At 39.2% G+C, this 15,086-nt stretch overlaps 1 protein-coding gene across 1 annotated transcript; it reads right to left on the bottom strand.

Moving 5' to 3' along the window:
* Nucleotides 1-10,215: 10,215 nt before the first annotated feature.
* On the bottom strand, nt 10,216-11,148 carry LOC113915085 (olfactory receptor 149-like). Its single transcript, XM_027580801.1, has one exon. The coding sequence runs from the start codon at nt 11,146-11,148 to the stop codon at nt 10,216-10,218; it is 933 nt and encodes a 310-aa protein (XP_027436602.1).
* Between the last annotated feature and the right edge of the window lie 3,938 nt (nt 11,149-15,086).

The following is a 15,086-nucleotide window of genomic DNA, read 5'->3' as shown; positions in this document are numbered from 1 at the left end:
GCGACTGCCTTCGGCTCAGGTCATGATCCTGGAGTCCCGGGATCAAGTCCCACATCGGGCTCCCTGCTCAGCAGGGAGTCTGCTCCTCCCTCTGACCCTCTTCCCTCTTGTGCTCTCTATCTCTCATTCTCTCTCTCTCAAATAAATAAATAAAATCTTTAAAAATAAAAAAAAGATGTATATATATATATATATATATATATATATATATATAAAACTCAGCCATCAGAAAATGAAATCCTGCCATTTGCAATGATGTGGATGGAACTAGAGGAGAGAGTATTATGCTAAGCAAAATAAGTCAGTCAGAGAAAGACAAATATATAATTTCACTCATATGTGGGATTTAAGAAACAAAACAAAGGAGCATGGGGGAGGGAGGAAAAAATAAAACAAGATGAAATGAGAGAGGGGAGACAAACCATAAGAGACTCTTAATCATAGGAAACAAACTGAGGCTTGCTGGAGGAGAAGGGGAGGGAAAGGTGGGGTAATTGGGTGATGGGCATTAAGGAGGGCATGTGATGTAATAAGCACTGGGTATTATATGCAACTGGTGAATCATTGAACTCTACCTCTGAAACTAATAATATGCTAATTGAATTTAAATTAAAAAAAGAAAACATCATGCTGATGTAAGAAGCCAGACACAAAAGACCATATATAAAATGATTCAATTTACATAAACTATCCAAGACAGACAACACCATAGAGACACAAAAGCATATTAGTGGTTGCCAGGAGCTGGGGAAAGAGGTAATGGGGAGTAACTACTTACTCCTTTTGGAGTGAAAATATTGTTCTAAAAATAGAGTGCTGATGGATGCACAAATTTGCAACTGTACTAAATACCACTGAATTGTTCAATTTAAAATATGAAAGGTGTGTATTTTTCCACAATAAAAACACAATATAGTTAGGCCCATTTAAACTAAGTTTGTTAGCAGAGGTTGGTCTTTGAGCATTCTCCCTAATACTGCTAAATTGGTAAGATTCAGCCACACAAATAATGTAACTGTTGGTGGGTTGGGTATCACAATTCAATTAAAAAAATGCATAAAAGGCATGGACTATGTTTAGGCCCTTGTGCTAAGCACTTTAGGGAATACCAAGATAAAGTTAGTGGTAGTATTAGGGCACACAATCCTATTCTCAGGGCACTGTCCAACTATGAGTTAAATAAGAAATACAAAATAAGTATTATGCATCCTTTTCTTAAAACAGACATTGGGGAGGGTATGTGCTACGGTGAACGCTGTGAATTGTGCAAGACTGTTGAATCACAGTTCTGTACTTCTGAAACAAATAACGCAACATATTTTAAGAAAAAAGAAAAAGAAGAAGATAACAGGAGAGGAAGAAAAAGGGAGTATGTCAGAGGGGGAGACGAACCATGAGAGATGATGGACTCTGAAAAACAAACTGAGGGTTCTCGAGGGGAGGGGGGGAGGGGGATGGGTTAGCCTGGTGATGGGTATTGAGGAGGGCACGTTCTGCATGGAGCACTGGGTGTTATGAACAAACAATGAATCATGGAACACTGCACCAAAAACTAATGATGTAATATATGGTGATTAACATAACAATAAAAAATTAATAAAAAAAAACAGACAAGATCATTAGAATTTTTACTCAAAAGTTAGATATTAATTTTTATGAGGATTAACACTGGATGGCTGAAAGAGGACCTTATTTTTATTTTTGCACTCCTGCTGGCTTTCCATGTTATTTTGTAAAGGCCATTTAGCTTCCCGGGGTCTTACAATTCCTTTGAGAGACACAGGGGCTGTTTTACAGGAGAGTTAAGTTCCATCCGCCTCCAGTTTTCTAAGAGGATATGAGAATCATTTGTTATTTTCATACGGATGGCATATTTCCCACTGATTTTATATGATCTTATGATACTTTATTAAAGTGGATATTTCATAGATATATTATTAAAAACATGGCTCTCTTTCACACAGTTCTGCTTGTGGTAGAGTGTGTATGCCTGTGTGAGTGTGTATATGTGTGTGTTTGAGTTTGTGTGTGGTTTTGTCATTGTTGTTGTTCCAGGTAATAGTTATAGGGGTAGAACACTTTTAAGAAAAGATCCCTTAGAGTCTTTTAATCACTAAACACATAATATGTGCCTGAATTGTGTATTTCAGAAGCTTGAGGATGAACTGAGCTATGTCTGCACCACACAAACTGATAGAATCAGCAAGTAAACCGAAGATGAATGTGTTGCCCAATTGATAAATGTAGTCATCCCTATTCTCTTTTGAAATTTATTCTGAGGCTCAAATATTTCACCCTGGCTCTGTTGCTCAGATGAACTTCCTGGTTATCAATTTTATTTTTCGTTATGTACTGGGCACACACCGCTCTGAGCAAAGAGAATGCCTAACAGAAATATGATTGGCAGATTTCACAGATGCTTTTTTGGTGGTGAAATTACACATTCAGAACATGCGGCCATTTGGAGCCCTGGCATTAAGAAATTCGTTTTCGATATTGCATCTTGTCAGAGTCAATGAAAGCTGTTTGAAATTTATCTAAGGCATTTTTATTACTAACACCCATGAGAGGTAAATACTACAAGATTTCACCTTTCCCTTTTAAGGCAGTGATTAGGAGGAATCAATTTCATCTTGGAGGTGCTAGAAAAAATAATGTGAATGGCATATGTGTTTATTTGTAATGAGTGAGTTAAACGTGAGTGTGTGTGTTACACTGATGCTCAGTTTTGCCTTAGAGTACCACCAGAGAGAGTTCAACATGGCATCTTTTTCACAAAAATCCCCAAATAGCCTCACCCAATCCCCAGGATGATCAATCCATTTTGTGCCATTACAAAACTCTATATGACCTATGAATGAAGACCTCTGAGATTAATTAACCAAAAAGTTATTTTTTCAGAGATTACCTAATTTAGGGCATTCTTATAGGATGATATAGATGGTAACAAAAGTTACTTTAAATTTACTTTTCATATAACGATTTTCATGGTTGTAATTTTAGGAAACAAGGAACTTTTTCTGAGTCTTATTGACATGGTATTAATCTGTACAGTATTGATTGTTCATGTGTCATTTTAGAATGAACCTAAAAAGCATACTTTGTTAACTTTAGATATCACAGTATATGGTTGCCATCACAGTAACAGTGTAGAGACCATGCTTTTCAAAATAAGACCTATTTGGGGACAAGCAGCAGCTTTACCATTAACTAGAAGTATAACTTGGAGCCCATCACTGAATTTATCAACCTTGGCTTTCAAATCTGTAAAATGAGGGACATCCCTACTTCATAAAAATACTGTCAGGATTAAATAGCTGATAAATCCAAAGAATTTAATGCAGAATTTTACACAGTGAAATGGTTAGGATTAGCTATTATCTTATTATCATTATAGCAAAATTTTACTTCCTCTTTTTTTTGGTATCTCAAACACTCCCTTAATGATAGATATCTTTAGTTTGTCTGTTTCATACAGTTAAATTTAAACAAGTCTGTCATCTGACCTCGGTTATTGAATTTGTCTTCAATCTAATGGAGCATTTTATACTATATTTTTTTCTTTTGCTTAATTGCTTTGACAAAGTCCTGATTCCCAGCAGTAATTACAACAACATTATGATCATTTCTACTTTCCTAAGATCTTTATGTCTTTATTTTACTGCAGGAAATTGGGGACTGGATCTTATATGTTCTCTCATTCTCCTTTTTTTAATGAAGCTTAGTACTAAAACTCTTCTTTTAATTGGTACATTTTGACTAAATTCAAATACATGCTGATGTTGACATAAACTAATTCCAACACTATTTTTGTGTGTGTGGAATCATGTTTAAATTTTTAGCACTTTAGTGAGTTTGGATGAAGATTATCACATGCAGAAAAATAAATAGGATTACAACAAGAAACAGAACTTTGCCCATTTTTTATACTTACATATAACAGAGGTATAAAATAATGTATTATATACATATGTTAAAATAGGTTATTACCATAAACCATATTAACATTTGTGGGCGCTTGCATTATGCAAAGAAAGCATTATGTTAAGCACTTTCCATGAATAATTCCACCTGTTAGCATGCAAGTAGAAATCTCATACATTGCCAGTGGCATTGTAAAATGGCACAGCCACTTTGGAAAATAATTAGACTGCTTCTTATAAAGCTAAATACATATTTACATAAGACACAACAATGCCACTCCTTGTATTTACCCAAGAAAAATGAAAATGTGTCTAGACAACGACTTGTATGTGAATGTGCATGGCAGGTTTAGTCGAAACAGTAAAATAACTGGAAATAGCTGGAATATTGATTAACAAATAAACAAATTGCATTATATCCATGAGATGGCATATTTCTGAACAATAAAAAGGAAGGGACTTCAAATATAGACTAAAACATGAATGAACATCAATAGCATTGTGCTAAGTGAAAGAATCCAGACACGAAAGAGTTTACATTATAAATCTCATTCATATAAAAACTTAGAAAAGGCAAAACATATATATAGCGACAGAAGGCAGATTCATTGTTTCCTGGGCTGGGGGTGTTTGGGGATTGACTGCCAAGGGACATGTGCAAGTTTTTGCCTCTAATATCGGTAGGTACATCCTTAAACTTTCACAGTCTTATAGTTAATGATGTACTACTTCTCACAAAACATAGAAATATTAACATTTTGTACTATATACTATATTTTATATTAAATATATATTATATATAATATATATTATATATATTATATATATATATATATAAAGCATAGAATACTTTATAGTATACCCCCCTAAAAAACACATTTGCACTTTATGGTATGGTTGTTATGTACATGGAACAACTGAAATTTTGTTCAATTTTCTTTCTTTCTTTCTTTCTTTCTTTCTTTCTTTCTTTCTTTCTTTCTTTCTTTCTTTCTTTCTTTCTTTCTTTCTTTCTTTCTTCTTTCTTTCTTTTAGTAGCTTCTTGGTAGATTCTATAGGATTTTCCACATAAATGATCATATAGTCTGGAAATAAAGACCATTATGTCTTCATTCCTAATGTGGATGACTTTTATTCTTTTTCTTGAATTTTTGCTCTGGCTAGAACTTTCAGTCCAATATTGAATAGAAGTAGGGAGATCAAACATCTTTGCTTAGTTCTTGATATTAGGTGGAAAACATATCAGTCAAGAGATAGAAATCACACAATGATTTGAACAGGGAGAGTTTAATATAAATATTTTTTCACGGAGGATTAAAGTAACAGGAATTTAGCTCTTGAGAGCTTTGGAGAATTCTAAAGAATATAAGACATAAGGAGCAAATCTATGTCTGGGGTGATCTAGAACACCCAAGACAGAGTCTTTCCCTTCCCTGGCTGAGATCCAGAACTCCATGGAGATGTCATTGCCTTGACTTACTATATAATGGAGAAATGACCAAGGGGCCTCCAGTTGCTGGAAATCTGCTCTCCAAGATGCCAAATGTGGGGAAGTGCTGAACCTCAGAACTCCCTAGATCCCAAGAAAACTGCCAGTTGCTGAACATTGCTGAAATCAGGGGCTGGAGAGGCCATCCTATATGTAGGGGTCTAGTGCAATTTCATGACCATCTTGGGCTGGGGTGGTTCTGGGCTGGCTGCATGAATCCAGCCTGTTAGGTGGTCTGCCATGTGGAACCCCCAGGGAACATGCATGTGCCCTAAGCTGAGAAGAAGGTGTGGGGAACAGTGATCCGGTTTAGGTTGCAGGTTTTTTCTATTTGAAACTCCTGGCAATGTCACACTGCCTCAGTTAAGTGCTGGAGAAAACGCATAGTAGCCAAATTCTGGGCAAAGTTCCACCCTTGTACTGGAGAAACCATGAGAAGCCAAGCAATGGTGGAAAAATGTATGCTCTATAGGATGCTGGCAAGAGAGCCAAACTAGAAACCAGGAAGAAAAATTCATTCTCCCAAGGTGCCTTCTGCTGACAAGACTTAGCACTTTACCAGAGGGCAAAGAAGACATATTTCACAACAATCCCCTCCATTAGCACAGAGCCAGCAAAAATAGTGAAGTTGGAACTGAGAGATAATAAGTCAAAAACTGACCCAGGAAATAATCAGTGTTTCACCATTAGATATGATCATAGCCATAGATCTTAGTCAATGCCTGGGGCACCTGGGTGGCTCAGTCCATTGAGCATCTGCCTTCCGCTCAGGTCATGATCTCTGCATCCTGGGATGGAGCCCCGCATAGGGCTCTTGCCCAGCAGGGAGTCTGCTTCTCCTTTCCTCTCTCTTTCTCTCCCTCTGCCCCTCCCCCCAGATCATTTTCTCCCTCTCTCTCTCTCTCGAATAAATAAATAAAATCTTTAAAAAAAATAGATCTTAGTAGATGGCCTTTTTACAAATTAAGAAAGTATTCATCAAATCCTAATTTCCTGAGAATTTTTATCAGGAATGTATATTGAGTTTTGTAAAATGCTTCCTCTGCATCTATTCAGATGATCATATAGATTTTTCTTTTTAGTCTGTTTATATGGTGAATTACATTAACTGAGTTTTTAATGTTAAATTGATGTTGTATTTCTGGTATAATTCCCAGTTTAGAACAATATATTAGTTTTTAAATATATATTATCAGATTTGATTAGCTAAAATTTTTTATGCAGTCTTGCATCTCTGTAGTTTTATTTTCTTCTAATACCTTTGACTATTTTTTGCTTTAGGGTAATGCTAGCCTCATATAATAAGTTGGGAACTGTTGCTTCTTTTATATTTTGGAAGAGTTTGCATTGGAATTATTGGAATTGGAATTATTTCTTAAAGAAAATTCAATCTAGAAGGCATCGGGCCTGGAGTTTCTCTCTTGTTTTTCCTTATCAGTCTTATTAACTTTATCCATTTCTCAAAGGGCTAGTTTTTATTTTCATTGACCTCCTTTATTTTCTGTTTTATATTTCATTGATACCTGCTTTTCCCTATTAATTTCTTCCGCTTATGTTTGTTTTAATATGCTTTTCTGTTGGCAATGCAGGTAACTGCTTTGAGATCCTTCTTTTCTAATGTGGTGATTTTAGTGCTGTAATTTCATTGTAAGTACTGTGTTAGGTATATCCTATACATCTTCATTTTATTCAGCTGACAATACTTTCTATTTTCTCTTTAAATTTCTTTTTTAAACCATTCCAAATATTTGGTTATTTTCTAGATTAATTTTTGTTGAGTTCTTAGATCTTTTGACTTATAGTTGCCATCCTATTTTGAAAATTTTTGGTTATTCCTTTGAATATTTTTTCTCTTCTCTTCCTCTCCTCTTTCCTTTGGGGACTTCAATTAAACTTATATTATTAGACTGCCTGTAATTGTCCCATACTCACTGATGCTCTGATCATATGGTTTTTCAATAGGTCTTCTCTCTATATTTCATTAGGTTATTTCCATTGTTATGACAGAATTTACAAATTTTCTGCGGTGTCTAATTTGTTACTGCTCTAATCCAGTGAATTTTTCACGTTAGATACTATATTTTAATCTTTAGAATTTTGATTTAGGTGATTTTTTATCATCCATATTTCTCATAATGCTTATGATTTTCTTTACCTTTTTAAAATATAGGATATAATTAAAAGTAACTGTTTTAATGTCTTTGTCTACTAATTCTACTTTTCTGGGTCTTTGAATATTGACCTTTTAAATCCTAATTATGGACCTTGTGTTTCTGTTTCTCTGTATGTCTGGAAAGTTTTTTTAATTTTAATTTTTAAATTCCAGTATAGTTAACATACAGTTTTATATTTCTTTGAGGTGTACAATATTGTGATTCAACAATTTTATACATTACTCAGTGTTCATTGTGATAAGTGTTTTATGCCGGGAAATTTTTTATTCTGTAATGCGCTTAAGTTATTTGGAAAGTTTGATCTTTCAAGGCTTGCTTTTAAGCTTTTTTGAGTAGAACCTGATTAGCCTTATTTCTACTGGTAGTTTTGTTTCCCTACTGAGACAAAATCTTTATAAATACTCTACTTAATGCCCTGTGTAACACAAAGGTGTTCCACACTTGACGGTGGAAATATCAAACTATTCTTAGCTCTAGTGCATTCCCGGGAGTGCTGTATTTTGATGTATTTTAGAGAATTGGATCTTGTTCTGGTAGGCAGTTATGTTACTTCTGGATCAGCTTAATCAATCAATGTCTCGTTTTCAGGTTTCTTTATTATGTGCCTGATTAGCTTTACGTTAGGGCTAATTAAGCCCCCACACACCTAAACTGTGACCTTTTTGGATCTCGACTAAATGTCCCATATCTTCTTTACTTGAGAAGGTCAGAACTTGAATGATTTCTAGGCCTAAGCAAGTACTTGGAATATTTTTACTTACAGCCGCTACTTGTTATAATTGTTTCAGAACCTTTCTTTGCATAGCCTTGTGGAAGTTTACCCTACACATTCACAAATTAATGTTTAGCCATTCACTCAAGAGGATCCCGTGTTGGGGCACCTGGTTGGCTCAGTCAGTTGAGTGTCTGCCTTGGGCTCAGGTCATGATCTCAGGGTCCTGGGATGAGCCTGGCATGGAGCCCCCCACCCCTGTAGGATCCTGGCAGACAGCCAAACTTTATCTGCTCAGCAGTCAATTCTGTACTGTCAGCCCCTCACTGACTCTTTCCTTACTCTCCCTGAACCTACTTTAGCTTTACTCTTGGAAAATGCTTTGCCAAAACCTATTCTAGCATAATGACGTGAGGAGTTTGTAAAGTCTGATTCAAAACATAGAGAAGTGGGAACCAGACTGGCCTAGGATGAGGAAAGTTTCACATAAAATATTATATTTTAACTAGGCGTTTGATAATGAGAATGAATTTGTCCAGCTGAAGACTCTGAAGGAAAATGTGTGGTAGAAAGAATAAAGGCATAGGACTTAAGAGAAGCAACTAGAAAAATGTTCTCCCTTTCAAAAACATACATCATCTCATCACCCTTACATGAGGTCCCAAACACAATGTTGTGGCTGGTTCAGTCTAGCAGATTCCCTGACTGAACTCTGATCCCGGAAAGAAGAGGAGAAAGGACTTGACTTTGCCTCTGCTCCGCCTTCCTTCCCATCATCCTCTTCCTTCCCATCACCCCTTTCCTCCCATCACCCCCCCTTCCGTCCCATCACTCCCTTCCTTCCCATCACCCCCTTCCTTCCCATCACTCCCTTCCATTGCCGTTACCCCTTTTCCTTCCCATCACCCCCTTCCATCCCATCACTCCCTTCCTTCCCATCACCCCCTTCCTTCCCATCACCCCCTTCCATTGCCGGTACCCCTTTTCCTTTACATCTCACCTCTTCCCTTCCACCACTTCCCTTCCCACCCACTCCCCTTCTCTTCCATCACCTTCTTCTCATTCCTTTCTTTTCTTCAAATTATTGTTTGGATCGGAAAGACACATCTTTCATGCTAAGCTCATTAGGAAAAAGAACAAAGGAATGTTAAGGAAAAGCTCTCAAGTCACAGCCTTTTGGTAAGCAGAGAATCCAAAACCATAGAGCAGTAGTGGCTTGGACTTTGCATTGACCCCTGGCTGTGCTGGGGATTTCAAAGACAAACTCAGATTCCTCATACTGAAAAACAACAGAATCAGTCACCCTTTCATAAACTCTGCCTGTTTAGTCTCCACATTCTCTTTTATCTATTGCCTCAGCTCCCAGGCAGGGATTCTTTCTAGGTCCAAGACTAGCAGACTTTGTGGTTAATCTCTGATTCACCCATAAGAAGCCTGCCTCAGGTCTCATCCAGAAGCTCTTTCCCTTGACGCAGCTTCTTTACATTCCAGTAGTCATGGGACGCCACCAGGGGCCACGGGGTTGAAGCGCCCCCTTTTCAACAACTCCTAGCCCATCAAATGGTGGCTTATCTGATGCAGGCATTTGAGAGTATAATTAGATAATCATGCCAGCTCAAATGAAGAAGTGCTAGAAAAGAAGCAGAGGATGGGGGGCGGGGAACAGGAGAAGAAAACAGAGTGAGAAACAGAAGGACCAGGCTTTCTTGGCAACTGGGAAGAGAGAATCCTTCCTGCATGAGAGATGTGCAGGAGAATTCATTAGTTATGTGACCTTGAACAATTCACTTTATGGCTTCAAACCTTAGCTTCTTTATCTGCAAAAGGGGCATTGATACTATTTGTGCTCTATATCACACAAAAGGAAATACCTTTGCAAACAGTGTGCTGCTATCAAAGCATAGCTACTAATCTCTATCACTTCTCAGGAAGGAGGGCTACTTGCTGTAGCACCTTCCTCAGAGAATATTTTACTTCTTTATTCCTGAGGCTGTAGATCAAGGGGTTCAGCATGGGGGTGACCAGGTTGTTCAGGATCTGGACAGGTGCATTGAGCCAGGGATTGGGGGTGGGCTGCAGGTAGATGAGGACCACTGGCATGTAGAAAAGCAAGATGGCAGTGAGGTGGGCACTGCAGGTGGAGAAGGCACGGCATCTGCCTTCAGTAGACTGGATCTGCAGGATGGAACACACAATGCAGCTGTAGGAGGTGAGGATAAGAAGGAAGCAACTGAGGGGCATGAGGCCCACACTGATGAACCCCACCAACTCCACGGTTAAGGTAGCAGCACAAGCCAGCTTCAGCATCACCGGGATATCACAGAAGAAATAGTCCACCTCGTTGGGGCCACAGTAGGGCAACTGGAAAGTGAGAGCAGTTAGAAAGGTGGCCTGAATGCAACCAAAAAAGGAAGTCCCCACGGCCAGGATGGCACACACTCTGTGGCTCATGGTCACCGTGTAGCGCAGAGGGTAACAGATGGCGACAAAGCGGTCATAGGCCATCACTGTGTACAGGAAGCACTCCATACAGCCCAGGAAATGGTAGAAGAAGAGCTGGGACATACAGCCTGCGTAGGAGATGACCCGGCTGTTCCCTGAGAGGTAGAAGAGCATCTTGGAGGGACTCACAGAAGGGAAAAGTATGTCACACACTGACAGTTGGCACAGGAAGAAGTACATGGGAGTGTGGAGCTGAGTGGAGGAGACAATCGCCAGGAGGATGAGCAGGTTCCCCATAAGAGTGAAGATGTAGAAGCCCAAAGACAAGACGAAGAGCATGCTCTCCAGGTCCTCGGTGTGTGGGATGCCCAGCAGGATAAGTTCAGCCACTACTGAGAGATTCCTCATCTTTGTCAGATGTTGGACTTCACAGAAGAACATAGGTGTCCAAAGTGTGAAAACTGATGTAAAACTGAGAAACTCTCTGATGGATGTGTTGGTTTCATGCTTGAACAGTCAATAATCAACCTTATGTAAAGGCATTTCTACATAAAAAGATAAAGAATAAAAATTCTTGACTATATCCTGCAAACTTTAGTTTTGACCAAGTTAAGTTCACTGTATTCTCTTACCCACAGATTATAATTAAAAACTGTGGAAGTGAGGCATCTGGGTGGCTCAGTTGGTTAAGCAGCCCTCTCTTGATTTCAGCTCAGGTCATGATCTCAGGGTCCTGGGATTGAGCTCCACATCAGGCTCTGCACTCAGGGCGGGGAGTCTGCTTGACTGCAGTCTCCCCCTGCCCCTATCCTGCTTGCTCTCTCTCTCCCCGCCCTCTCTCAAATAAATAAACAAATCTTTAAAAAGTTAAAAATAAAACAAAAACTCTGGAGGTGCGCCTGACTCACTCAGTTGGAAGACCATGAGACTCTTGATCTCAGGATTGTGAGTTCAAGCCCCATGTTGGATGTGGAGATTACTTAAATAAATAAAACTTAGAAAAAAAACCCACCCTGGATAAAATACAAAATGCATTTACCTAAAAACTCTGGAAAATAAACAGAGGAAGCAGACTGTGAAAGGGAGAGAAAACCTGGAGAAGCCCATACAGATGTGTTTCTACTTTTTCCTCTTTTCTCTTGTGCTTTTGAGCTTAGAAGGGGGGGGTCACAATTACAGAATTGTGTGGTGGCTGCTCTAGATGCAGAAATTCCAATAGATAACCCATCTTTTTGACTGGAGAACCTGATAAAAGGTGCTTCCATGATCAAAGAGTGTGAGGAAATCCCCGGTTTTTTTTTTTTTTTCTTCTTCCAGTCCTGCCCCAAGGCAATTCTGTAATTATGTGGCAGCAGTATGAGCAATAAAAATTTGGAGACAAATTCCAATTTGTGGACAGAGGACTCTCACATTGAAGAGAGAGGAAGAGAATATTTGTGTAAAAACAAACATACCAGACTATATATTTATGATGTATTTTGAATGTTTGTTATACTTTAATAAAGCTGTTAACTTAAGCAAAGAAAGAGATAGAAAGAAAATAACTGCAAACCAACATGTAGTTACAGTGCTAGATGCAGAGAAAAATGAAGACTCCAAAGAGGCAGTGACATTCTGAAAAAAAAGTCATCTGTGTTTACCAGCAGCTTGTTTCTTGTTACTCACTCTAGACATACTAGAACATTCTCTGTGTGAACTCCTGACTTAATTACACTCTGTCCTTGAAGAAGGTTCATCATAGCGTCAGCCTGGAAACCTTCCTCCTTCAGTCAGTGAAGACTCAGAGTTCTCTGATCCTTGACTGTGACAAGGCACAATGATTAATTTGCCCTTCCAGGTACTATCTCTAAGGCAATGAGTCCATGATCCTCTTGATTTCTAAGTCTTTTTCAAGTAAGAGTCATCTTCAAGAACTAAAAATCTAGCAGCTCCCAACAATTGGATCCCAACACTTCAGTGGATAAGAAACCAAAGGTGTCAGTGACAGGTGAGAAAAAATCTGAACACTCACAGTGTTCACAGGGAACATGGTGGAATTTTCTGCCATATGATAACAAGATAACCAAGTCATGTTCTCTGATTCCCGGAAGAATACAGCATATCACAGCCACAGGAGCTGAGATTAGGTGTTTAAAAAAGAGGGTGCCAAGAGCATATACCATCAAGACTTGAACACACTCATTCTCTCTGGATCATCTCCAGCTCCCTTTGGGCATTCCTCATGATTCAGTCAGTGGTAGCTCTGAGGGAGCAATTAGATTAAAGTTCATCACATTTACCCCCCCCAAAATAATAATAGATACTTTGAAATGAAAAATATCTTCATCCCTTCCAAGTCCGCTTGCCTGGAGAATGGACTCCAATACTGACTTCAAGGCTTCAGGCTAAGTAATTTTTTTGCCTCCTATATTTGCCTGTCTTTACATGTGGCAATATGGCAATACCCTATTTTCAAGTATGTAAACATTTATAGGACTATGTAGATATCTGAAATGAGTATCAGTGTTGAGGACAGGTTATAGTAAATAATAAGGAATTATTATTTACATGTTTTTTTTCTAGCAATTGCGCCTTCCAAAACAGCATTAATAAACTAAGTACATTTAAAGAAAGCTTATAAATTGGTAGTGTCTTTAAACCATCCCAGATGAAAATGGTTTGATAAAAATAACAGTAATATGGTTTTTTCTTGGGAGCAAGATGGCGGAGGAGTAGGAGACCTGGATTTCATCTGGTCTCAGGAATTCAGCTGAATAGGGATCAAACCATTCTGAACACCTACGAACTCAACAGGAGATCAAAGAGGAGAGTAGCAACAACTCTCTGAACAGAAAAGCGACCACTTACTGGAAGGTAGGACGTGCGGAGAAGTGAATCCGAGGCGATATTCGGGAGGATAGACGGCGGGGTCAGGGGCCTCCGTCGGCCGCTTCTGGCAAGTGCTAGAGCCGCGGAGCACAAAATCGGAACTTTTAGAAGTCGGCTCGGCTGAGGGACGTCGCTCCAGTGGCTAAGCGGGGGGTGGAACCCTCGCGGGACAGTGTGGTCTCAGGACCCTTGGGGTCACAGAAAGACCGGGGGTGCCTGAGTGCGGCAGAGCTCCCAGGTATCGGAGCGGGGAAGCCGGCTGCAGAGACGGAGCTGAGACACGGGATCTCAGCTCGGGGTTGCCATAAACTGTGATCCACGGCACAGTCGGGCCACTGCTCCTCCAGCAGGGACCCAACAAGAGGCAGAGCCGGGGACACTCCCCTTCCTCCCCTGGGAGGAAAGGCATGGGAGCGCACCGCAGGCATCTGCTGGGTTTGGAGACTCCACACCAAGTTGGGTGCCAGAGATAGAAATGCTCGGTCACAGGCTGGGTGAGCACGGAGTGCGGCCAGAGACCAGGGAGATGGGAGTGACTGACTGCTTTTCTCTGGGGGCGCACTGAGGAGCGGGTCCCCGAGTTCTCAGCTCCTCCGGGATGGAGATTGGAAGGCTGACATTTTCACTCTCATCCTCCAAAGCTGTATGGAGAGCTCCCAGGGAACAAAAGCTCCCGAGAGCAAACCCGAGCAGCTTGCTTAGGCCGGGCCGACAAGGGCGGGGCAATTCCGCCTCTGGCAAAGACATTTGGGAACCACGGCAACAGGCCCCTCCCCCAGAAGATCAGCAGGAACAGCCAGCCAAGACCAAGTTTACTGATCAAGGAGAAGAGGAGAAATCCTGTGCTAGGGGAATACTGCACATAGAATCCAGGGCTTTTTTACCATGATTCATTAGTCTTTCAGAGTTAATTTTATTTAACTGGTTTTTTTTTTAATTTTTCTTTTTCCCTTTTTCAATCAACACCTTATCAATACCTTTTTAAAAAAACATTTTTATTATTAATTTTTAGAGTCATATTCTATCCCTTCATAGTAGTTACCCTTATTTTTGGCACATATCTATATAAGTTCTCTCTTTAAAATTTTGAGATACAGTTTCTTCTAACATATCAAAATATACCCTAAATCTCTAATGTATGGCTTTGTTCTAGTCTCCTGCCGGATCACATTCTCTCCCTTTTTTTCTTTCTTTCTTTTTTTATTAATCCTCTTCTTTCTTTCTTCAAGCACCTTATCAATTCCTTTTTTAAAATCTTTTATAATTTTCATCTGTACATTCATATTCCATCCCTTCAATGTATCAACCTATATTTTGTACATATATAAGTCTTTCTTTCATTAACATTTTAGGAGGCAATTTCTTCTAACAGACCAAAATACATACAAAATCTAGTGTGTGGCACTGATCTATGCACTAGCCTAATCATATTTGATCATATTCTGTTTTTTTTTGTTTTGTTCTGTTTTTGTTTGTTT

Source organism: Zalophus californianus, chromosome 11 (assembly GCF_009762305.2).
Source record: "Zalophus californianus isolate mZalCal1 chromosome 11, mZalCal1.pri.v2, whole genome shotgun sequence".
Classification (NCBI taxonomy): Eukaryota; Metazoa; Chordata; class Mammalia; order Carnivora; family Otariidae; genus Zalophus; species Zalophus californianus.
This window is presented reverse-complemented; position numbering and strand designations above follow the sequence as displayed.

Excerpts from the sequence above, each read along its gene's own strand:
- LOC113915085 (XM_027580801.1), bottom strand. The coding sequence starts at position 11,148 with ATGAGGAATCTCTCAGTAGTGGCTGAACTTATCCTGCTGGGCATCCCA.